The sequence below is a fragment of the Barbatula barbatula genome, assembly GCF_947034865.1.
Source record: "Barbatula barbatula genome assembly, chromosome: 17".
Taxonomy (NCBI): Eukaryota; Metazoa; Chordata; class Actinopteri; order Cypriniformes; family Nemacheilidae; genus Barbatula; species Barbatula barbatula.
The window spans coordinates 9,870,123-9,894,133 of record NC_136780.1 but is presented as its reverse complement, the minus strand read 5'-3'; the positions used below and the strand labels follow the sequence as shown (position 1 = coordinate 9,894,133).

Here is a 24,011-nt window from a genome sequence, read left to right as displayed (position 1 = left end):
ATTAACAGCACCCATAGCACAGTGGGGTCTTAAAGCACATAGGCAAAATGCCTCTAGTAATCTTATAGAAACGTTATAGAAACAAACAGAAAGGTTGAAAATAAGAATTAAGGCATTTATTATTGTCATTACTATAATTTTGTGACATTGACTATGAAAGCAACAAAGAAAAAGTTATAATTCTCTCAAAATGTAATTTCACCTTTTACTCAGATTGTTATGCTGATAACTGCTCTATTTTGTCATAACAATATGAGGATAATAATATAATAAAATAATAATACCATTGCACACATTGCTTCCATTGCATTCATTTAGTCGATTGAAATGATATAATAAATAAAAACTAGCCATGGATTTTTCAAATTAAAGTATTATAAATTAATCTGGTTTATTGTGACATAATAAAGATACATTATATTATTGTAGATGCAGGTGTAATGGATATTGTGAAATAAAATAATTTCATGTGAGCTTCACTCCACAAAGAAATCATTCATTATAAACCAATTCTACTGATACTATTAACAATGAAAACAGTACAGTCAGAGAATCGTGTCTATAAAATGTAATTTGTAAACCTGCATAATATACAAAGAGTAAAGTTTTACGAATGAATCTATGGAGTGTTGCGGAAGTTACCAAATACAAAGATGACTATTAGCAGACTATTAGATCTAATGGACATTGGGTTACAGTATTCTTACAGGATATGAGTGGATGAAAGGAGGAGCCGAGTGAAAGCTGACATGACACTGCAGGAGCTTAATGTAACACTATTGGGGTCTGGGGCTCAAGAATGATCCTATTAGGGTCCTGGATGCACGAGAAAGCAGTACGAGGGATTTTCTTCACATTAATGTAGTTGTACTCTAAATGGACATCCGACAGGTGAGACTCCTCTGTACCTTTAACCTTACATAGAGACCGCACTGGAACAGAGCTGAAAAGACAAAACAATACCTATGATTTACTGTGCTATAAGAGTTTCTCATACTTTGTAAGAAGGTGAAACCTTAACTTAATAACTGTATGTAGCAAGACATTCAAAATACAGAATAAGTACAAGATAAAGTCTAGCCAGTCTAGTCTAGAAATCCCCAAAGAACACAAATATTCTTATAGAATGGAGTTCACGTAGTTCACTAGTCACTAGAGCGCTCACTATTTCTGCTTTCATATTAGTTGCAGTATATAGCCTGAGGATACAGACAAGTACTGTATATGGTTTTGAAATACAAATTAAAAGACAATTAAAAGAACGAGTGACAAAAGAAATGAGAGAAAAAGCTTAAAGGCAAAGATTACATCAGATGAGATAAATCAGAGCATAAAGAACAAAACTAGGGATTTTGTATAATAACAGGACAGAGTAAATTATTAGATATAAAGTTAAAAGAGTTTTACAAATGAAGATTATATCCACGGGTGAGTAGCAGCTGGGTTTTATGGCTCTGTTCCAAATAATAGTGAGCTGTCTACCCATTTCAACATCCTTGTGGGTGTGCTCCAGACACCAAGACTGCATTAAATGTCTAGTATAATTATGATGCATTCTTAGACACCTAATTCTAAATATATTTAAATCATGGATTAGTCAATCCCAAAATGCATTACGATGAACTAAGTAAAATGGTGAAAATCTTCAAATCTTCTCATATCTTATTAAGAAAATGAATATGTTTTTTGTTTAGTAACATAATGTGCTCTCTTTTGAATGAATGTTGCCTTTGTTGACCATTTAAAATGAGTTACTTGTAGGATTGTCTAATAAATAAGTATTAAGTATGTTTTTAAGCATAAATAAGTCTACATATTCTATAATAAACAAATACACTTATAAGTATACTTATAAAGTTCAAGAATATTTTAAACATACTTTATGTAGTAAGTATACTACCTTCACTAGCACTTGTAAGTGCAATATATTTTGTAGTTTTATATCTGCAATGATTTGCACTGGATCTATACAACAAGTGAATTTACAGGTATGTTAATAGTTTACTTGTTCAAGACTTGCAGCACATCTGAGTTTACACCTTGAAGTGAATACTAGTAAGTAGTACAAGTGTGGACCAAATACGCTCTGTCAGCATTTTCAAAGAATTCCCGGGAAGTGTATGAAAAGTAAATTGAAAGTATCATTAGTTTAAAAGAAGTATGCTTGAATATTTCGGTACATTTCCGAATAGGATGCTGACTATGTATGCAGTATGCAATTAGGCAACTTGTTATGTTTCAGATCACAGTTTAAGTGTACAAACCTTATACGGTTGTGATCAAGATTCAGTAGCTGGAGCTTTTTGAAGTGACGTATGTTCCGTGGGACAATTTCAAACCTGTTGTTGTCCAAATGCAGCTCTACCAGTGTTTGATAAACACCACGGAACGACTTCCCCAGAACCCTCTGCTCCTCCAACACATTGTGGGATAGACGCAGAATCTCTAAGCCTGGACGGAGGTGACTCAGTGCGAGCGGTGGAATGGCGTGAATGTGGTTGTGCTGGAGAGAGAGTTGACGCAAGGCCCTGGGCAGGTGCGAGGGCACTACGGACATCTGGTTGTGGGACAAGTCAAGCAGTTCAAGCTTCCTGAGAAGGCACACAATGAGGTGAGGTCTCAGAATATATATTACTTTGTATTGGTAAGTAATCTGGACTTTATATTTTTTGTAATGATCATAGTAACAATGACCGAATAACCACACAAATGCTCAATTCAGACACACACATAGCTTAAAGGGATAGTTAACCCAAACATGACTTTCTATCTTCTGCAAAACACAAAAGAAGATGTCAATAAATTGTTTGTGCCATACACGTTTACATAATATTATACTGTACATGATGGGTTCCTTAAAGTCCATGTGCAGTAAAGTAAAGTGCAAAAAACATGTTTACATTGAGACTGGGCCCTATGGCAGGTCATTAAACCAGCACAACACAGCTGGAGCCAAAAAACACTGTCTACAACAAATAATGTGAAGTCTGAGAAAGTGTGTTTTGAAGCGACATCAGGCAGCACAGGAGCACAAATGTGTTTCCAATTTAATGGAGGCGATTTGTTTAACTGAGAATTGTGTTCTTTCGATTTTATCTCCATTTTCCACTTTAGTTGTATGTTGTATTGTGAAGAGAACATAATTATTTTTGTTATCAGATTTGTTGGGTTTTAAATGTGTTTAAAACCATGCTTTTCTAATCACGGTTTACATTTTGAAATAAGTGTAAATGCTAATAAACCGTGGGCATTCTTTGTCTCTCTTTAGGAGATTTTCTTCAACATTTGGGTTGTTAAAAAAGCTGAATAAATCCATAAATGTTTTATTATGCATGTGTGCCCTTCAAATGAACTAAACTACTTAGAAACAAATCATTTTGAATAAAAAAACAGTACGGAGCTGTTCAGTCATGACGTCAATTTGTAGGCCAACTCAGAAGGTTAATTTACTATGGGCTCCCTCTGGAGATTTTAACTGGTTTTTATATAGCGGCTTCCAATTTATGTGGAAAATAAGGTCCATGGTTAACTGCTGGAAGAGACGTTTTGCTCTCCATACATTACTACATATACTACTTTTAAGTCCATACGCTGCCTTAAGGTCCAGTGTGTAGTTCTATTGACAGAAATGCAATATAATATACATAACTATGTCTTCAGAGGTGTATAAATACCTTTATTGCCATAGAATTAGTTATTTCTATCTACATAGAACACTCCGGGTCCCCTTGCATGGAATTCGCCATGTTGTTTCTATAGTAGCCCTAAACGGACAAACTGCTCTAGAGCGCACGTTTCTTAATATGTTATCTCCCTCAGCAAAAAAGCGAAAACTGACAGGATCCTCTGTGTCAGCCACCATAGTGCTTCAAAAGGGAGGGGAGAGGGGTGGAGTGAGCCATTGGTTGCAGTTTGCAACCTCACCACTAGATGCTACTTAACTCTCCACATTTCTCCTTTAAAGCACATAAGGGATTCAAATCCACTTTTGACCACTTTTTGTAATTAACATTTCACAATGAAACCAAAATAATAATTATTGTAATTTTTAGTTACTTCATTTTTTTATTGTTATGACATCTTTATTGTATTATTAAGCTTATCTAAGAGAAAGCTTGAATGCTTTGAATAAGAGAGATGTAAGAGTTTTTGAAATTGGCCACTTTTTGAAAAAAGTACATACTCAAATTGATCTTGTAACCCGTTAAATGTGACCAGATACCAACCGAGTAAGGAATAAACTCTAAAAATACCGACTTATAAGGATAATTACAGATAGTAAAACTTTTTTTCTCTTTAAGATTATTGGTTTCTGATAGCTAATCAGATTGTGAAACTATTGACTATTTCTCCACAAAGCCCCCCCCTCCATCAACAAGCCAAATGAAATCAATGATAACAGTGATCTTCAGGGAGCAGACTAGAAATGAAGAACGGAGAACTCGCCTGCCATCACACGACCAAGGGCACCCTGATGCCAGCATTGCACAACCAGCCTTACATAACCTGGCACGCAGTACAGGAAGACCACTGTCACGACAAGGCGGATTTCATTGGATCTCATGTTATATCATACATGCGGTCAAATTCAGACCCTTCATTTCGGGCACAGTGATATGGTCGAGCAAGAGAACGCAGAGAGATAACCATCTCCATCTGTGATTCTGCAATCGCTGTGTTTTTCTTGTCAGGACTTTTTTCATACTTCTCATTTAAAAGTGTGTGCATATGTCTCCTCGTATATACCCAAGCATTGGCTCTCTGTTGTCTCCTCAGGCAGGGAGACTTTACGTAATTCATTATGAAATGAGATCGTGAAGCACAACTGCACCATGCAGCGCATTCACACTTTTGTGTCTCACGCAAGTGAACTTGATGTCCTTTGGTTCACCCCCTCGCCTCTAAACTTCCCGTAAGCTCAGTCCAGCATCGCATCAACACTGTCCTTAGCATACATCTGAACCAAGCAACACACCGGATGACATGGGACACATGGTGTCACTTCTCACACACAAACGCACATGAACAAACATCCATTTGTGCACTATATAAACACACAGCACTTGGTCAACCACACAGAGCACCAAAGTCCTATAACCGTAAGCAACAGGATTTCCCTCTCAGTGGTGTTACTTGATGTGATTTATTGCTCAAATGTTTAGGGTCACTTTATTCATATCTCAAGGGAATTCGTAACTATTTTACAAGGTGGCTTATTTTGATGAAGTCATATTATTCGTACAATTTGGTTCGAATTCGTGCAAATAAAATTTGGTTAAGCGGTGGGGTTAGGAGAGGGGCTTCATTAATGCTATTTTTCTTATAATCATACTTTTTGTACAATTCACATCACACAAATTAATTTGAATTAGCCATCTCACTCAAAAAGTTACAAATTCCAGTGAGATCACGTTGTTTTTTTCACACTTTATGATGACAGTAAAACACATCAAACCATGGAATAACAAAAAAACTATTTAATATTCTAGCTTTTTTTAGTGTAAACACACTTTTTCTTGATTTCGTAAATGCAATTCCGGGATGCTTTTTTAAATTCTAAGTCGTATAAATCTTTCATAAATTAGTGTTTATATTTTTTGTTTTCCTATTAATCAAATGTTTTGTAATTATATAATGTGCTTTTATCATTTTATGGTTAACTTGTTTATTTTTTGTCATTTGTTGCCTGACATAGTTTTTTTGCGGGGAGGGGATGCTTTATCATTTTTGGATAGGACAGTTGAGACCGACAGGAAGCGATGGGGAGGAGAGGGGGGCATGAGGATCAGGAAAGGACCACGAGCCAGGATTCGAACTCGGATCGCCTGTGCGCAATGCGCTACATGTCTGGAGCACTGTCCACACACAGCCACGAAATATTTCTATAGCTTTAGTAAACTATAATAACCTTGGGCTCTGATTCGCTGCTTTTTTGTCATCTATGTAAAAATCTTGTTTCAGTATATTGATACAGCGGCAGTACATCAACTGTTTGTGCTGCACGAGTTAATGAGTGAAAGTTTGAGAAATGCTTGGAGCCTTAAGGAGGTGTTGATGGAGCTTGGGTTTAAAGTGCTATTTAGACTGGGTCCGGGATGTTATTTGGCCTGACAGGCACTCATAAAGGCTGAGGAAATGAAAGCAGACAGTAAAAGTCCTGCCTTAACTCGGGGAGGTTCACAGATTTATGCTGAGATAATAGCATGGTGCTGAAGCTTGTTTGGGTAGATCACAAGATCGCACACATGAACGCACACATGCACATGTTTACAGTAACCATTAACAGCGTGATTCGGTGACAATGTGACACCAGTCTTGGACATAAAGAGCCTGTAAAGTTAAGTCAGAGGCTGATCAAAGCTCACTTAAACACACTGCAGTTAATGACAGGTTACTGTAAAATGAAAACTGCGAACAGCCATGGCGACAGTTCCCATTTCCGCTTTTGTGGTAATGCAGATGTTGAAGGTAATAAAGTGAGAGAGTTGAAATGGTACTGTTGCAAGGAGACTGAAAATTCCCAAGGAGAAATTTCTCATTCATGTCATTCATGACAATGAGCTTATGCTCAACCACAAAACACACGTTAGAAATTCTTTCTTTCTGTGATCCTATATTGAAATTAAGCTTTCGTTCCCAAACAGTCCGGATGTGTTATGAGGGTTGTCAATCTCGTTTTTCTAAACTCACGTCATCACTCAATGTGTTTGACAGGGTAGAGGGCAGAGTGAGTGATGAGCGAGATCTCTGCCACTTCTGCCTCCTGTAAAACACGCTCTTGAGAATGATTGATGCGAGGCCTTGGAAAAGCACATTTCTTCTGGTAGGATCGAAACTGTGAGGCGGATGCCGGCTGACAGCTGGGACAGAATAAATTATCTTAGTCCTCCAACTGATTTTGATGATGGAGAATGATCACAATGCATTTAATAGGGTGGCTTGTACACCACCTAGTGGCGAGTTAGAGGAATGTATTACAGTTTAGAAATACACAGTATAATAGTAATGAGACAGGGATGTGTAGCAATTTGTTTGCAATACAATATTTTGCACGGTGAAGTGACCACAAATGGTTCAAATGTATAATATATAACTGTTTTTGTTCGAGCCGGTGATCATTTTAATTTGTATGAATGGGGTATAGTATGTGTAAGACTCACGGCAGGTTGATCCAGGCCTTGGGGTAGATATTGTTCTCTTTCAGATGATTGTGACTAAGATCAAGCACCCTTAAGTTGACACATTTATCTAATAGTCTATCCTGCACCTCCACGATCTGATTTTCCTGCATCTGCAATTCCTGCGAATACACCAAGAACCAAATACATAAAAATACAACATATGTAAACACCTGCCCTTCAGAGAGACATTGCGTGAATTGAAGATCTGACCTCTAAAGATGGGGGCAATCCTGCTGGGATTGAACTGAATCGGTTTTTATCCAAACGGAGGAACTTTAGTGTCTTCAGAGGTCTGAAAGCCCAGGGTGCAACGCTGCCCTCATAGAGGATGTTTCCTGTCAGTTCTAAGACTTGTAGGTTGGTCAAGCCTATGAATATAAAAAAGCTATTAATTCATTGACGGACGCAGCAATTTTTTACTAACTAACTTTTAAACCAAAAGTGAATCATTTATCTCTTCAGGAAATATGACTAATGTGAGATACACTTGGGATGAAAACACCAGTCGCTCAGGCACTAATGGGTGATGCTATGTTGAGACCTTAACCAGAGCAAAAAATCTAAAATAATTTGTGTTCCAATGGTCCTCGTCTTGGCTTATACTGACACCTAGTGGCATTGGGGGCGACATGACAGCTATTATTGATTAATTTATTATACTACTGATTTGACTGAGTCTTCATCTCACCTTGAAATAAAAAAGACAATTTCAAAGTTCTTTTTCTTTGACTTTTCTTATTCTAATCTAAACCCACAGTGAACTAAAGAGCAGAGCGAGGCAATAAATAAACTCAGTTCATCATGTCTGTGCAGGTGACACGACAGAACAAACCGTTGAAGCTGTGTGAGGCCAGCTGGTTTATTTTGTTGTTGTGTATCTTTAGCTCCACCAGTGAAGACGGCAAGTGTGGAACTGTTGTAAGTCCATTGCCATCCAGGTTCAGACGTCTCAGATTTGTCAGATTCTGGAAACAAGAATAGAAAAACCTGTTTTACGTTTAAGTCTGTTTTGTGTTTGTATGGTGTACCAGTCTAATAAAGCAATGTTTCCACTGTGCCTACTAGCTAATGAATAGCCTCAGTCTGGAAAGGTAAAAACATGCCCTCATTCAGTGCTGTCCATACAAACTCCTTAAATTTAGCTTTATACTGGCCACTGTAAAACATGAACATTTGCTCTTCATGCTAATTTCTCAAAACTGCAGAACAGTGGCACTTTGAAGAAGTTTCCATTGGTCAAAGTGTGGTTCTTTATTTTTCGGAGCAGTGTTTGATTTGGGAGGTGCATGTGGTCACTTCTCCAGGCTTAAGAGAGGTTTATTTAAGGGGAATCTTGACTTTTCTTGGCTAGACTTTACAGTTCCGAGTTAAAGCACTTATAATTTCAATCTTTTTTTAAATTGTGTATGTTGACATAAAAAACAACGATTTTAGGGTGGAGGCCTATACATACTGTTTAAAGATTGTAAAAGTATATAATTGGTGTAATTAAAGGGAAAACCAAGAAATGGCAGTACCATGAACAGACTCGGGCCAAAAGACGAGTCTTCCAGTATATTCATACTTAGGTCAAGCTCTTCGAGATTTGGGAGTCCATCAAAACCACCGGGAGGAATTTCTGTTAAGTTATTCCCTGTTGGACAGAACATTAGTAGGATGTTTAACAGTCACAAGCTGTTTTACAACCAGCAATCCTTGACTCTTATACGAAAGATTTTTTTAATTGTAGTGTCTGGGTGATGTATATAATTATGTTGGCTCTTACCAGACACTTCAAGTATGGTGACTTCCAGGTTTGTTATGACGGGCAGGTGAGACAAGCCAATAAGCTTGCAGGACATTCGAGCTCCTTCCAGTAGGCAACCGTCTGGTAACATTTCTGTGGAATTATTGGTCAGGGTGCTGTTAGCCGCCTCACTTTCTTCTTCCTTTTCTGCTCCTTCTTCACCTTCCTCCTTTTCTGTTCCTTCTTCTCCTTCCTCTTTTTCCGCTCCCTCTTCTCCTTCCTCCTCTTCTTCTTCTTCCTCTTCTTCTTCCTCCTCTTCTTCATCGTCATCATCCTCTTCTTCCTCTTTATTTTTCTTCACTTTTTGCTCTTCACCTTGGTCCAACAGGCGTTTTTTCTCTGCTGTAAGGTCCCTCAAGATTGCATTGAGTTTTCCTGATGTTCCTGTCCATCTCTCCATCACAGCATTAAGCTCCACCCACACAGCTGCAATTCTCCCCATAGTTGACTGAAGGTAGAGCAGTCCACACACGGAGAACGCCAGGAACATCAAACCCATTAGTGATACAGAAATAAACTTAACCAACTAAATACAGTGGGCACATAGTACAGACAGGAATAAAGGAGGTGGAAAATAAGAGGTTAAACATTAGAACGAGGAATAGATTTAGACTTATAATTTGCATTTATCGTATGGTTGTGCTATTTCAGACTGCCAAAGTACACATAGCCTTCCCTCTAACAACACCAGTGGCTTGTGCAGCAAATGTCACTATAGGGTGCAAGTATGTCCAAGCATTCAATATTTACTTTTCCAATTTATTTTTTGATGGAAAATTTATGATTCAAGTTATAAAGACTGGCTGATGCTGTAATGTAGACAGAAAAAACATCCCCCACCTGTGTATTATCTGTGGCCCTCAAGTGCCTTGTTCTTTGTGTTTCGTTTGTTCCACCTGAAAATACAGTCATGATTTAATACAAAAAAAAATACTAAACAGAATCTGAACACTGATCAGTGTAAACATGCAACTAGACTAAAGACAGAAACAGTTACACATATATGACAAAAGGTGGCTGTAAATATGAACCAACAAGCATTTGGACACTGTCCCACATTTCAGATTGTATGAATGGCATTACATTAGATTACAAAACATACAAACATACAAAAGTGACTTTTTTTTAAAGATTTTGAGAAAATATTCACTTCAGTCAAGCAAAACTATAGTTATATGATATTTGAATTACATTATGAAGAAACATATCGCTGCTGTCCTTCCGAAACCTCGTATCTCCATTTTGCCATAAATCATTATTATTAGTCACCCTTTTGTTTGTCACTGGGATTTGCAAATATATAACAAAGAAAAAGAAGTAAAAAGTCCTTGTTAACTTCGACAACAACATTAACAGTTTACAGTTGGTAACCGAACAGCACTGGCACCCATTCACTTCTATTGCAAAGTGAAAGGGTGCCGGTTAACAACATTATTTTAAATATCATATCTTGTGTTCTGCAAAGAAAGAAAGTCATACATGTTTGAAATGACAAGAGGAGTAAATGATGACAGAATTTCATTTTTGTGTGCACTTTAAGAGCAAATTGAAATAAGAAATAATTCAAAAGAAAGCTTTAGAGCACCCTTTGTTTTGGAGATAAATCTTTTTGAAATTTTGTTGCAATATATAACACAATAAAATTCATATTTTTAAGGGTGTCCAATATCTTTTATATTTTGGGGCCACCGATACACACAAATGCAAATCTAACACTAACACCACAATATTTTTCTTTAAAAGCACTTTGAAACAGTATGCATTGTGGAACGCTCTAAAAAGAAAGAAATGGCTTCACATCTGACGTACCCAGAAATATTTGTATATGCTTTGAATTATAATTGTTGCTGTACTCACTTAATTCTGGACTTGAAACCACCATTTGATGCTGCACTGACGAAACATCGGCCTCAGGCGAGAAACCGATGAGTGAATCTGAGTCCATAACTTCAGTTCCCTCTGCCGTCTTTCTCAGTTCATTCAAAGCTTCTGCTCTTACAGTTAAACTTCCAAAGCAGACGCAAAGCACCACGAGAGTCCACATGGTTCTGACCCGATCCCTTCTTACTGTTCACTTGCAGTGTACCTGAAGGCTCACCTCTAGCTCTTTATAAATTCCCCCATGGCCATCGGTAAGAAGTAGGAGGAGAAAAAAACAGGGAGGAGATTGCATAGTTGGGGTTAGATTTGTACGAGAACCTTCGTTGCCAGGATCCAAGTTCATTCCCAAAATCTCAATCCCTTCTAGTCAATGGTTGTGCCAACAGACTCTAGAGTCTGGAGAGAGAGAAGCAGAGGATGGTGATGCCCAGTGTCAGTCACATCATGTTTACAGTGTTCACACCTTGTAACACTTGAGATGGACAAATGAGGGAGCTATTCAAACACGAGAGGAGGAAGCGAGCAGTCGGACTGACCCGTACACAACTCTCTCCGGCTCCAAGTCTCGTCCGCAACATATTTCTGGCTGGCAGACTGCCATTAGCATGTATGTAAGAAGATAAAGACATTGCCAAAAACAGAGAGACGTGGTTCACTGACTCATAAAACAAACAGATGGAGGCAGACGGGCATTCTGACAAATGTCTCTCTTAAACATACAGCTACAAACACTGCTAGATTAATAAAGAATATAAAATAGCCAGTATAAAATTAATATACTGTACAGTACACTGTCAAACAAATCCTGTAAAATGGTAATCTTCTGGCAGCTGGGGTGCCAGAAAAATTGTGTAAAATAACATCTTTGTCCCATAAAATTAAGTTTTCATGTTTTACATGAAAACTTAGCAAATTTGTCCATTTCTGTCGTTTGAAAATCCCATAAAAACCGAACGATTCTGTCAAATTACAGTTTTTTTTCAGTGTATCCTCAAAAGTGTTTCACCCAAAAATGAAAATTCCATCATCATTTACTCACCCTCAGATTATTCAAAATCCGTATACATTTCTTTGTTCTGCTAAACAAAGGAAGATATTTGGATAACCAAACAGATCTCATCCCCCATTGACTCCCATTGTATTTATTTCCCCCACTATGGCAGTCAATGGAGGATGAGATCTGTTTGGTTACTGACATTCTTCCAAATATCTTTCTCTGTGTTCATTAGAACAAAGAAATGTGGAACAAAGTAAATGATGACAGAATTTCCTTCTTTGGGCGAGCTGTCCCTTTAAGTCACTATTACAATCGTATATACTGTAAATGTCTCGATTAAAAAAAATTGCTATCTGTCTGTAGTTCAAGTCCTTTTAAAGCCACTCTTTCAGTGCCCAAGATCTCCTCGTTTCTTTTATTTGTGAGAACTCAATCAGACATGTTGGCTGTGGGGGAGTAAAACAGAGTGTTTAAAAAAAGCCTAGGGTTATGCCATGGTCTTACATACACACAGAAGAGCTCTCGGGGTCACATTGTATAGGAAGAGGTTGTTTGCATTTACATTAACACCACACAGTATCACTGCAGAGCGAGCCTGTTCAAATTTACTCAGACGGCATAAGCTACAAAATATGTTGACATATGGAGCGTATTCTTTGACGTGCCCCTTAAAGGGACAGTTCACCCAAAAAAACTTTATAATTTTTCACCCTCATGTTTATTTAAAATCTCTTTCTACTGTGGAAAAAAATAGAAGATATTCTGAGAAATGTGAATATTCTGAGTAATGGAAGTCAATGGGGGCTTATGCTGATTGGTTACCAATGTTCTTCAAAATATTTTCTTTTACGATCTGCAGAAGAAATAAAAATTATACACATTTGGAATAACATGAGGGTGAGTAGACCAGACTAAAAGTCTGCTCTTTGAGAACCAAGGTCCCTGAATCTCTGCTTCATCAAGTATTTCTTTAAAGGGATTACCCTGTCTCCAAACAAACAGTGGGTACGAATGAGACAATAGCTGTAATTTAACGCTATCTAGCAAAACCACTTTGCCAGATTCCCACTCCATATCCAAATATCTGTCTGTAGTGAGTCACTGGTGTCAGTCTGCTCCACTGACACTTCATTCTCTCCTGCCTCTTAACCTGTTTAGTGTCTCAGCTGTTACATGTTTTTAAAATGAGGTTGTTGAAGTTGAATGCCTGCTGCTGTAGAGAACTTGCTATTGCAAATAGAAACAAGTACTATTTTATTATCGGCTAGACTTCCCAAGGAAAGCAAGGGAAGAAGCTTCATCTTAACATGGAAATGATGAACCCTTGCTCAATGTTTGTACTGTCCTACTCTGTTACTACTTTTAAGGGAAGGTTCTTTTTTTAGGCCAGAGGGATCTAGAATAGCTAAGCTGTCATTGTGATGTCATGCATTAGACTTTATGCTTTGAGATACTGCCCCAATGTGACACTAACAGTATGTCTGAGATAGATTGTATATATGTAGATATTACCTACAATTATAATACAACGTGCAACCTGAATAAACACAAATTTGAGCGGAAATAGGTAAATTAGAACAAGTAAGTCAAGAATAACTGTAAGAAGGGGATTCAAACCCAAATGTTTAACTGATAACTCAAACAGAACCATCTTCATGGTTTTCGATTCTCACACAAACCGCTAAAAATACGGCCAATACCCACCGCAATAATGGAGCCACGGTGCTGTTCAACTTGATTGGCAAATACAGGTGACTGGCACATAAGTTTAGAAATTGATATGAGGCTGTCGCTCAGGCTGCCAGGGATACCAGTGCCAAGGACTTATTGTCATAACTCGAGTCCTCCTGCCTGTTGTCTCTGACATTCCTCCCCTATTTATAGCCCATACAATCCTAAAGCCCACTCTTAATCCTTTTCCCCATCCCTCTTTTCTCTCTCAGATGGAAAAGGGGAGTGACAAAAGGCTTTGTCTTTTATGAGCTATCCATTCCAGCCATAAAGGCCAAGACAGGTGGCCCCGGAACTCTTCGTCCCGAGTCTGCCGTGGTAAGAAGAGCACCGGGTGAAAGGGCTTTAGTGCTGGATTACCTGTGAGAAGTGTAAAGGGAATATTGAAAGAAAACCAGGACAGCCATGGATGATGTATATAAAGCAGCGGTGAGTTGGGAGCGCAATGGCAGTTTGTCATTTTTTATGATTTGTGCATTCGGTCGAGGTTCTTGAAGTAGGAGAGAGTCACAGAAGTTAGAAAAAGTTAGATATGACAAATGAATAATAATTGTGTTTTGTTTATTGAACAGTAAGTATAAATTATGTTTAATTATTTATAGATAATGCAGAAACTAAGATTAAACTAATCTTTTTTCCTTTGTAAATTACATATTTCTGCATTATAACTAATAATGTATGCCTAAAGTTGCAGCAGTGGCACTCAAGGTTAAATCTGAAAATGGAACAGAGGGCATTTGGTGCCCTTTAAGGGCATATTGCTTAACAGCACTGTACTCACCTTTAAAAGTTATTTTATTCTATTTTTAAATGTTTAGGGGTGGGGAGTTAGAGAGAGTGCTTTAACCTCTTAGAGAGACAGAGGTTAAAGCAATAGGACAGAGAAGGAACATATATAGACCTCTGGATTATTGTGCTTCACAGTCAACAATATCAACGATTTTTTTCTCTCTTCCACCTAACAGGTAGAGAACTTAACAGAAGAACAGAAAAATGGTAAGTTTGCGTCATGCTGGTCTGCCAGTTTTAACTGTATAGCTGAACTAGTCTTGTGACACAATACAAGATTAGCCCTGCAGCTCTTTTCGAAACGCTGCGGTTGACTTGTGACATTTGGCTGACACGCTGCAATCTTCTCACTGCATTTGGCAGAGTTCCGCGCTGCGTTTGACATCTTCGTGCAGGATGCTGAGGATGGCTGCATCAGCACTAAAGAGCTGGGGAAGGTCATGAGGATGTTGGGCCAGAACCCCACCCAAGAAGAGTTGCAGGAAATGGTGGATGAAGTAGATGAGGATGGTATGATGAACGTTACTACAAGATACAATATAGTGCAACTTTTAGAAATATAATCTTTAGAAAACGTGAGTCACGTGCCAGTCATTAATACGAATTGTTTGTTGGTAGGAAGCGGGACTGTGGACTTTGATGAGTTCTTGGTGATGATGGTGCGCTGTATGAAAGAGGAGAGCAAAGGAAAATCAGAAGAGGAGTTAGCGGAGGTCTTCCGCATGTTTGATAAGTACGAACCACGTTTGTCCTAATAATAATAATAATATCAGCGGATGTCACAATATCCCAACCTATCCAAGCGGGGTTTAATTAATAAAGACATGTTTGATCAATATCTCTGTAAGGAATGGCGATGGATACATTGATTTAGACGAGCTGAAGAACATGCTGGAGTCAACAGGCGAGGCCATTACCGAGGACGACATTGAGGAACTCATGAAGGACGGAGATAAAAACAACGACGGCAAGATTGATTACGACGGTAAATCCACAACAGTTTTTGAACAATTGGCCTTCCTGACAACTAACCATATCTAACGCATCATTTATTACTTTAAACCCACAGAGTTCTTGGAATTCATGAAGGGCGTAGAATAAAATCCGTCTTGGGAGTCCGCGAAAAGAAAGACCGACGTTTTATTCCTAGACCCAAAGCAGTTTCTGTGACGTCACCGCACGGACCTTCGGATTATGTTATCATTTCGTGTTCTAAAATGTGTTTGTTATACTGTAAATGGTGTCATGACCTACTTTCAAGAACAATGTTATTTGTGCACAGTAAAAACATTTTCAGTAGTACTTTTTATTTACGGACCTTGAAAAAAAAGAAGATTCTGTTTTTTCAAACCTGTATAAATTATTTGGTTCTGCTAAACACGGAGGAAATTTGGAAGAACGATTGTAACTAAACTGATCTGGGGAACCATTGACTACCATAGCGGGTAAAATACAATTGTATTGGTTCAAGGGTTCCCCAGAACGGTTTGCTTTCTTACGTTCTTTGAAATGTATTATTTTGAGTTCAACAGAACATTGCAATGTGTAAAGTATTTTTTACAATGGTATTCAATAATGCCTCGTAATAGTTTGGTTACTAGCATTATTTCAAATATCTTTGTTTTCAGCAGACCAAAGAAATGTGTACAGGTTTGGAACAACTTGAGGGTGAGTTAATGAGAGAATTGTCATTTTTGGGCGACCTTCATTTCAATGCATATGCCAAGCCAAAAGCAAATACAGGCAGACTGAAATGGATAGTTACTTTTATTAACACCTTACATCAAAATCAGTGCAAACTAAGCTTACACGGTATTAACAGAGACCCATTCTGTAACACGATACATTATCAAGTCACCCAAGTCAAATTACTTGTGTTCTTACTCTGCAACACCTGGTTTATTCAGTATCACGCACACTTACAGTCAAAAACCGACAAATACATACTGTGCCTCCCTGAAAGCATCATCTTCCATATATTAACTTTTAAGTTATAAGCAGACAGAGTCAAAAGCTACAGGAAGGTGACGAAACACTAATGTGAAATGGGGCCTTGGTCTTAGGGTGTTGAAAAAGGGTCAACTGGAATGCAACCTTTAAAAGCATGTTAAGCTTTCAAAGCAGGCCAAACTGTGTCAAAAATGAAATGCAAAGCTATGGGGTGATGCCTTTCACAATACAGTGACCAAGTTAGAAAATCCACACACTAAACATGGTTTCTCCATCCTTTCCTCAGTGAAAAAGCTGGAATGATACTGATGTTGTAAGCTTGGTCTATAAGTATTGTGTTAGGAGGGAGGGTGTAGTTCAGGGTTGTTTAATGATGGGAGGGTTTTAGTTGGCAAACGTGCGCTTGACAGCAGCAACAATAGATTTGGCACTGATGCCAAACATGTCCAGAAGCTCCTGTGGTTTGCCGCTATGGGGCACGTGGCTCACAGCCAGTCTCTGCACCACTATGCTGGGCTCTTCACCCACTGCAGCCAGGACGGCCTCGCCCAGACCACCTACAAAGAAAATACAAAGTAAATACTGTAAATAACCTGGTTATGTAAAAGGGAAAATATCCACAGTACATTGTTATCTTAATTATATTTGAGATAAAAATAAGAACTCGAGCCCACCCTCTTTGTAGTGGTCCTCCACAGTGATCACCCTTCCTCCTGTAGCACGAGCACTTGCCACAATTGTTTCAGCATCCAGAGGCTTAATAGTAAATGGGTCAATAACCCGAATGTTCACACCTGAAACGCAGATAACATGTGACAGACAACCTTAAGATTAGTTTTGCCACAAGCTTTATGCCTTAAAAATAAAATACCCGTTAAGAATTGCAAATTGTGTTGTAATACGCTGTTATGGCCAGAAGGGGGTTGTACAAACCTTCTTTGGCCAATTGTTCATGTGCAGCAAGTGCCTCATGCAGAGTTACTCCAGCTCCAATAACAGTCACCTTATCGTTGTCAGACTTGCGCACCACCTACAGGACAGACAGGGAATTGTTATAAATTCAATTTTACAGCTGACCAACAAGGGGCGCCATATCCACTCTGCATTTAAGGATAACAATTCATTTGACGAAGTTAAATTTCAATACAGTCTTATTTCCCCACAGTTGGTTTCGGGTAATTTTATAAGAGATGTATTGAGATCTGCTTTTGTTCTCACCTTGGCTCTGCCAACTACAAATTCCTCTTTAGGATCGTAGATAACAGCAGTGTCAGGGCGGCTGGTGCGGATGAAACAGATACCCTGAAAACAGATACCAGCATTAACACAAAGAAAAGCACAAAGGACAGATTGAGTAATACTTTAAAGTAGGGGTGCCACAATAAACCGGTGTTGACAATAACTGGTTACTGGCAATTGTACCTTGGTATTGGCTGCAAGCTCCACAGCTCTCTCAGTAGATACGCCATCACTAGGATAAAACACAGTGCATGTTGGGATAGCGCGGAACATAGCGAGATCCTCCAGTGCCATCTGGGAGGGGCCATCTTCACCTGGAAATAAAAAGATGATAAATATAACAAACTCATTTTCCATGAAACACTAAGAGATGATAAGTCGCTTGAATTCCCTTGAAGTCTGAAAAAAGATCAGAATTCATGTACCTCACGTCACAATGTCTTACCGATGGAGACGCCACAGTGTGAGCCAACCAAGTTGACATTGGATTGGGAGATGGCTGCCATGCGGATATGGTCATATGCACGAGCAAAGAAGGCAGAAAAGGTGCTGGCGAACGGAATGGTGCGGTCGCGGGTGGCACAACCAATGGCCACACTTACCTGCAGAGCAGCATAAGACATTTAAAGTATTAAAAACAAGACCTTACTTGGAAATACTTTATTCTAGATCCTTGTATCTTACTGTACTAACCAACAATTGATACATATTCATGTGAGAAAATGGAATATTGCCAGTTTGTAAAGTCATGTATATTTCTCGAGCACTTGCATAATATGCATAAAGAGCGATTTAGAAAATGAGTAGTAAAGGATTAAAGTCAGATTGAGCAGATTACTGTTTAACCAGGTTTTGTCAGGCACCCACAATGCAATATAAATATGTGCCACACCCTTTAGTACAAACAAGAGTATTCAACATCATCTCCTCTTAAACTTTAAACTGACTATATACATGTTAAGGCAGTCTGGCTTTATTATTTGTCTTGCAACCATGACACAAACATGGTTTTTACATTTATGATGAAAGAAAAGCAATCCAGTTACATACCATGTTTTGTTCAGCAATGAAGCACTCAATGAAACGATCAGGATGAGCCTTTTTGAAGATATCAGCAAAGGTTGAGTTCTTGGTGTCACCATCCAGGGCCACCACACGAGTGCTTGCATCACCCATTCTCTTCAGAGCGACACCGTATGCCTTCCTGGTGGAGACCTGAATGGGCAAACGAAATATTACGGATGTAAACTTTTACTAAATTACTACGCATCTGTTTCAGAGTAGACACTGCTTTTTATTACAAGTATAAATATAGTCATGCATATACTGAAGTGATACCCCGTAAATGTTATTGTTTTATGAAAAACACTATTTAACAGTCAAAGATCACTTTAACCATTAAGGCTTAATTAATACAGATTAACGTGAGAATAATGTGCCTGTTCATCACCTTGTCTCCAATCTTGTATTCTGGAGCTGTGAGCAGGTGGATCTTGGTGCCGTCAAACGCAGCAGCATCCTCAGTGGGCGCATGAGGATGGAGGTGCTTGTTGGGAGACTGGATCTGGCTCTTGAGGTCATTAATAAGCTCATCAGCACGATCTTTAGGCATAGGCTTTCCATGCCAGTTATCCTGATCTTCAATGCCTGTTTAAAGAGCCACAGATCATCAAAAACTTAAGAATAATGCCACTAGTATATTGTAACTCAATTCAGTTACTCTATAGTGACATACCTTTAAGGCCTTTGCCCTTAAATGTTTTAGCTACAATGGCAGTGGGCTTCCCTTTGTGTTGCTCTGCCCGCCATAGAGCCTTGCATAGCTCTTCCACATCATGGCCATCCACTACATAGGTGTTGAAACTGTATAAACAAACAAAAATATTTACTGGTATTAAACACTTAACAACAGACATCAATGAAAAATATGTTCTGAATAGAATATGGCCTACTATTAATGACATGGCATGTAAAACAGTATGTAACAAACATTGATGTTGTCATATGACTAACTAACTTGACTTTTTTTCATGAAGTTAAGATATTTACACAGACGGTCAAGCAAATGCTTTTCTTTCTTTTTCATTTATATTTTGGAAATTAAAGATGCACTGCATTATTGGACACAGTGTGCTCCCTGTGTGGAATATGTTTGCTATTAACGTGTTCCAGGTACAAAATTCACAATTTGTAAACAGCTGTATAGCATTATGGTATTTCAATAATGCCAAGTGCCTAAAAATCGAAATCGTATCTACATACCCAAACGCCTCACAACGCTCCTTATAGGTGTTCATGTTATGCTGCAGTGGGGCTGCCTCACTCTGGCCCAGCCGGTTCACATCAAGGATGGCCACCAGATTGTCAAGCTTGTAATGGGAGGCAAACGCCATGGCTTCCCACACAGACCCTTCAGAGCACTCGCCATCTCCCAGCATGCAGTACACACGGTAGCTAATGAACCAGAGATAAAGACACATTCAGTTTCATCACCATCAAAGGAGCAGCAGACACGGAGCTCTTCTTTTTCCAAATTAGAATAAATGACAGGCATCTTTTGCATGCGTACAGAGGGTAGATACCTGGAATTTTGTTTTAGCGTACTTATGCAGTAAACCGGGCTTCTGTACTGCACTTTAATTAATTGATTTTCAAAAAGCACTTCGAACTAAAGGAGAAAATAAAATAAAAATGCATGATTTATGAGTTAGTATACCTGGACTTGTCAAAGTATTTTCCTGTGTAAGCCATGCCGCAAGCAGCCCCCAGACCTTGACCAAGAGAGCCTGTTGCCACATCCACAAAAGCCAGTTTCTGAAATAAAAGTCACAGTTTGCTTAAACGGCTCATCGCATTAAGCAATTTGTCATATGACAAATATCTGAGGTGATACAGGGCCGTTACTTACAGGAGTTGGGTGACCCTCCAGGTCAGAGTCGATCTTACGCAGGTTTAACAGATCGGACTCTTTGATATACCCAGCCTCAGCCCAGGCAGCGTACAGAATGGGAGCAGCATGGCCCTTTAAACAGTGAAATGAAAGGTGTAATACAGTTAATATAGGGGTACATGGGGGGGGGTGGAAGGTCAAACAGATGAAAAAAGTCATTATGCACAACGGCAGCCCACCTTAGACAAAACGAAGCGGTCGTTACAGGGGTTACGTGGGTCTTTGGCTTTGTAGCGCATGGTGTGGAAGAACAGCACAGACATGAGCTCAGCAGCGCTGCAGCATGAGGTGGGATGTCTGCAAGTAAACACCAATATCACAGATCAATGCATCAACCATTAACTATAAGTTTAAACATGCTGGATGAGTTAAAGACCACTCAAACATGCCGGTTAAAGTAGAACGCTGATTGCAAATGGTACTAAAGGGCAGAAGTCGCTACGGTCATCACGAGAGTTTGAGGTGTAGTAATATACCTTATCAGAATCAAGAACCAATGTCTCAATCAAGCGACTGGTAACCCAGACAGTCGTGTTTACACATAAGACAATTGAGCCATAACATGATAAGTATGGAGACCACTGCAGTATATCTACATTTTAACTTATTTGATGAGGCAAAAGGTTAAGTGAGCTTACGTTCAGGGTTAAACCTTCATAGAAAAATTGGAGGCGGCTGCTTCCGTCAAATTGTGCGCCGCCTTAGACTCTCGGCAAAAAAACACTGTGTATTCTGTCAAATGTAATTTGTTACTGCAGTTGCAGCATTACACCACACGGGAGGCGATGTTTTGTTATCAGCCCAGTGATGCGGCATAGTTGCAGAACAAGAGCTAATAAGAGCTGTATTTCAAAGCGGTTCTGGTGACTAACTGTTGTAGCATTGTTTTGCGTGCAAGCACGTTCAATTTCTTAAAAGGTTTCTTAAATGAACAATTGCATACATCATTGTAATGTTTTAACATGTGCAATTGCCTTGCAGAATCAGCGTTATACTGCCAGTATGAAGCAAACAAATGACTCCTGTGAACTGTTGAAACGTTTCAGTCACTAGCGAATAGTAGAGCTCAGTGAATCATTCAAAGTGTAAACCATAACACAGGATGTGCACAAGCTTTGCTCATTTAGTAAGACTGGTTCATTTAATTGGCTGTTGTGGGCTGAAAAGTTAGTTGAAAGGAAAAAAAAAAGCTTAAAACATGTATTCAACCGAACAGAAATGTTTAGTTTTATACAACTCAATTGTCATCTAATTTTTAATATGTATAGTGTTTGGTTAAGCCACTTAAAGGTAAGGTAGGTCTACACGTGCGTGTTTGTACAAGATAAGGATGGCACCACATCAGCCTCATTTTGAGCCAGGAAAAACCCAGACAATCCCAAACCATTTTTAAGCAAAATCAAATCAAGGGACTGGTTATAAAAACACATGTTCAAACTTGCAGAGGTACAAACGCAGAACATACGTTTTTTTATTCTTAAAATTCTGAACATTGTAGAACTGTTAGTTCGTCTGTTTACAAAATATTACAGTGACAAGCTATCCATGCAATAACTATAACTCCGTGGGCACAAAAATAGCAGCTATGAACAAAATTATTTTACAATCACTCAAAATACATGCAGTATCGTGTTATTGTTTAATACACTCTTTGTTTTTCAAATGAACAAAACACCAAGGATTACCATCCGTCCTACAGTGAGATTCAAACAGGCTGAAAAATAAAATTGAAAAAAGGGATTAAGGCAAACTTCTTGAATGAGCAGTTGCACAATTTAGACTACGACTGCAAAGGAATCCTTATCGGTAAAACCTAAAAGTGAAAATCAATACTTCCTTGTAGATGTTTAAAGGAAGTAACATGTATATTGGTAACTTTCCTTGTATGCATCTCAGAAATGACAGGGAACAGAAAAGGAGGAACTGTCATAACCGCATAATAAACACTATCAGGTAAACGTTTCAAAACTCGGGGAAATTCCTATAATACCCTCAATGAATAAAAGATTGAAAAATAACATTTGAGAATAAGGGTGTGGGCAGTGAACTGCCACAAATTCCACCCCAAACAAAGTAAATCATTCAATTCCATTACAGGCATGGTGACTGTTACAGTAGACAAATGCATTAAGGCCAATGGCCAAACGCAATGGGTGACCTATGAACCTTATTTACAGTTCTATACGACTGCCCTGCCATTTACCTCATTTTACAATATAAATGCGACATGTCTAATGGAAGTAGTGATGCGCAAAGAACCTCTGTAGTATTTACTACAATAAAGTCTCAACTTCGAATATTTTACAGGTTAAAAATGCCACGTTGGGAAAGGAGCGTCTGTGGCAACGCACCGGTCAGTCTCGCAACAGCGAACAGACAAACCGATATTGAGCAATCGTAAAGCAAAGTTTTCATTTCCTAAAAGTTTGCTGAAGCTCATAGAAACTTCATCGCAGGGGGGTTTGATTTTTATCAGACCACTGCTTCATGCAGGCCAACAACTTTTTAACCCAAGGTACAACAGACACGAGATACGCACGCCTCCACGTGACAGCCTGTTAGCCGAGGAGAAACGTGCGTTCAATTGCGCCGCAACTCGTGCTAACTAAAGGCTAAATTACACTCACAAGTCTTTTACTCAGATTTTGCCCAGAGTTCAGTCTGGACTTGTTGCATAAAGTCTGTGCCAGTCTGCAGATTCGATCAGTTAACGTGAGCGTGTTCCTATCTGAAACTTTCAAAAAGCGTATGAAGTCTAGTTTTTTAAAAATCTGTTCAGATTTGGAGTCTTGTATTGTATTCCAGCCTTAATGCAATCACAAGCTTTTGGTTGGTTCATTTAACGTTATAACAATTCACTTACATCGATAAACTATTATCATTCCCAGAGACAGCACCGATTCCCCATACTTGTAACGTTACCTAAGGCACGTTTGATCAGATTATCGCCAATCACCACAGCGTGTCCAACTTTACATAATGCAAGAATGAAAAGTTACATTTGCACAACCAAACAGATGAATGCATGATTGCAATTGTATTTAGCAACCTGAAAATGTGTTAAAATTGATTTTAATAAATGCACAAGGCTTTACCCGGAGTTTGAGGCGCATGTCTCTTTGATGGAAAGGATCCTGAGCTTGTTAGCGATGTCTTTTAGGCCCTGAAGAGTTTTCTCGTCGGGTTTGTGGTAACTCATGTTTCACCGGAAATGCGCAAGAAATGCGTTAAATAAATGTAAACGTCGTGACTTTAAAGTCTCCCGAGCCTACGTAAATCTGCAGGGTATAAGATAAACGCAGTTAACACCGGAGCAGAGCACGATGTGGGACGCTATTACGTGGTGGGCTGTGGCTTTTATGTGACGCTTTACGTCACCTGTCAAGTCATCCTATGAGGCGAACCATTGGTCGAAACGCTTTTCGCAAACGCACCGGCCAGACTGCAGCAGCGAGGTTGCCAGATCAGACCCCGCGGGGAAAAACGACAGTTTTGTAATAAATATAA

The 24,011-nt window shown here is 38.9% G+C and overlaps 3 protein-coding genes across 3 annotated transcripts; 1 reads left to right on the top strand and 2 right to left on the bottom strand.

Moving 5' to 3' along the window:
* Positions 1 to 102: 102 nt before the first annotated feature.
* Positions 103 to 11,069, bottom strand: LOC306906352 (extracellular matrix protein 2). The gene is made up of 9 exons (XM_079477672.1): positions 10,825 to 11,069; positions 9,808 to 9,863; positions 8,947 to 9,415; positions 8,699 to 8,814; positions 8,014 to 8,146; positions 7,392 to 7,549; positions 7,161 to 7,300; positions 2,265 to 2,591; positions 103 to 943 (listed from the first exon to the last, which is right to left on the bottom strand). The coding sequence occupies exons 1-9, from the start codon at positions 11,009 to 11,011 to the stop codon at positions 766 to 768; spliced, it is 1,764 nt and encodes a 587-aa protein (XP_079333798.1). The 5' UTR covers positions 11,012 to 11,069; the 3' UTR covers positions 103 to 765.
* Positions 11,070 to 13,778: 2,709 nt separating this feature from the next.
* On the top strand, positions 13,779 to 16,122 carry tnnc1b (troponin C type 1b (slow)). Its single transcript, XM_079478612.1, has 6 exons — positions 13,779 to 14,005; positions 14,542 to 14,572; positions 14,729 to 14,875; positions 14,984 to 15,098; positions 15,214 to 15,350; positions 15,435 to 16,122. The coding sequence occupies exons 1-6, from the start codon at positions 13,982 to 13,984 to the stop codon at positions 15,464 to 15,466; spliced, it is 486 nt and encodes a 161-aa protein (XP_079334738.1). The 5' UTR covers positions 13,779 to 13,981; the 3' UTR covers positions 15,467 to 16,122.
* On the bottom strand, positions 15,651 to 23,916 carry tktb (transketolase b). Its single transcript, XM_079478605.1, has 14 exons — positions 23,600 to 23,916; positions 20,684 to 20,801; positions 20,463 to 20,576; positions 20,271 to 20,368; positions 19,817 to 20,008; positions 19,290 to 19,417; positions 19,005 to 19,201; positions 18,605 to 18,769; positions 18,000 to 18,156; positions 17,738 to 17,868; positions 17,534 to 17,617; positions 17,249 to 17,345; positions 16,990 to 17,109; positions 15,651 to 16,872 (listed from the first exon to the last, which is right to left on the bottom strand). The coding sequence occupies exons 1-14, from the start codon at positions 23,701 to 23,703 to the stop codon at positions 16,700 to 16,702; spliced, it is 1,878 nt and encodes a 625-aa protein (XP_079334731.1). The 5' UTR covers positions 23,704 to 23,916; the 3' UTR covers positions 15,651 to 16,699.
* Positions 23,917 to 24,011: the final 95 nt, after the last annotated feature.

What these genes read in the sequence shown, in the direction of transcription:
- LOC306906352 (XM_079477672.1), bottom strand. Translation starts at nt 11,011, where the DNA reads ATGTGGACTCTCGTGGTGCTTTGCGTCTGCTTTGGAAGTTTAACTGTA. An exon ending in GGTTTCAAGTCCAGAATTAA is followed by an intron (nt 9,864 to 10,824) that starts GTGAGTACAGCA and finishes CTGTATTTTCAG; the next exon opens with GTGGAACAAACGAAACACAA. An exon ending in CACCATACTTGAAGTGTCTG is followed by an intron (nt 8,815 to 8,946) that starts GTAAGAGCCAAC and finishes TCTGTCCAACAG; the next exon opens with GGAATAACTTAACAGAAATT.
- tnnc1b (XM_079478612.1), top strand. Translation starts at nt 13,982, where the DNA reads ATGGATGATGTATATAAAGCAGCG. An exon ending in ATGATGTATATAAAGCAGCG is followed by an intron (nt 14,006 to 14,541) that starts GTGAGTTGGGAG and finishes TCCACCTAACAG; the next exon opens with GTAGAGAACTTAACAGAAGA. An exon ending in AACAGAAGAACAGAAAAATG is followed by an intron (nt 14,573 to 14,728) that starts GTAAGTTTGCGT and finishes TGCATTTGGCAG; the next exon opens with AGTTCCGCGCTGCGTTTGAC.
- tktb (XM_079478605.1), bottom strand. Translation starts at nt 23,703, where the DNA reads ATGAGTTACCACAAACCCGACGAGAAAACTCTTCAGGGCCTAAAAGAC. An exon ending in ACCGCTTCGTTTTGTCTAAG is followed by an intron (nt 20,577 to 20,683) that starts GTGGGCTGCCGT and finishes CACTGTTTAAAG; the next exon opens with GGCCATGCTGCTCCCATTCT. An exon ending in TTGTAGTTGGCAGAGCCAAG is followed by an intron (nt 17,346 to 17,533) that starts GTGAGAACAAAA and finishes TCTGTCCTGTAG; the next exon opens with GTGGTGCGCAAGTCTGACAA.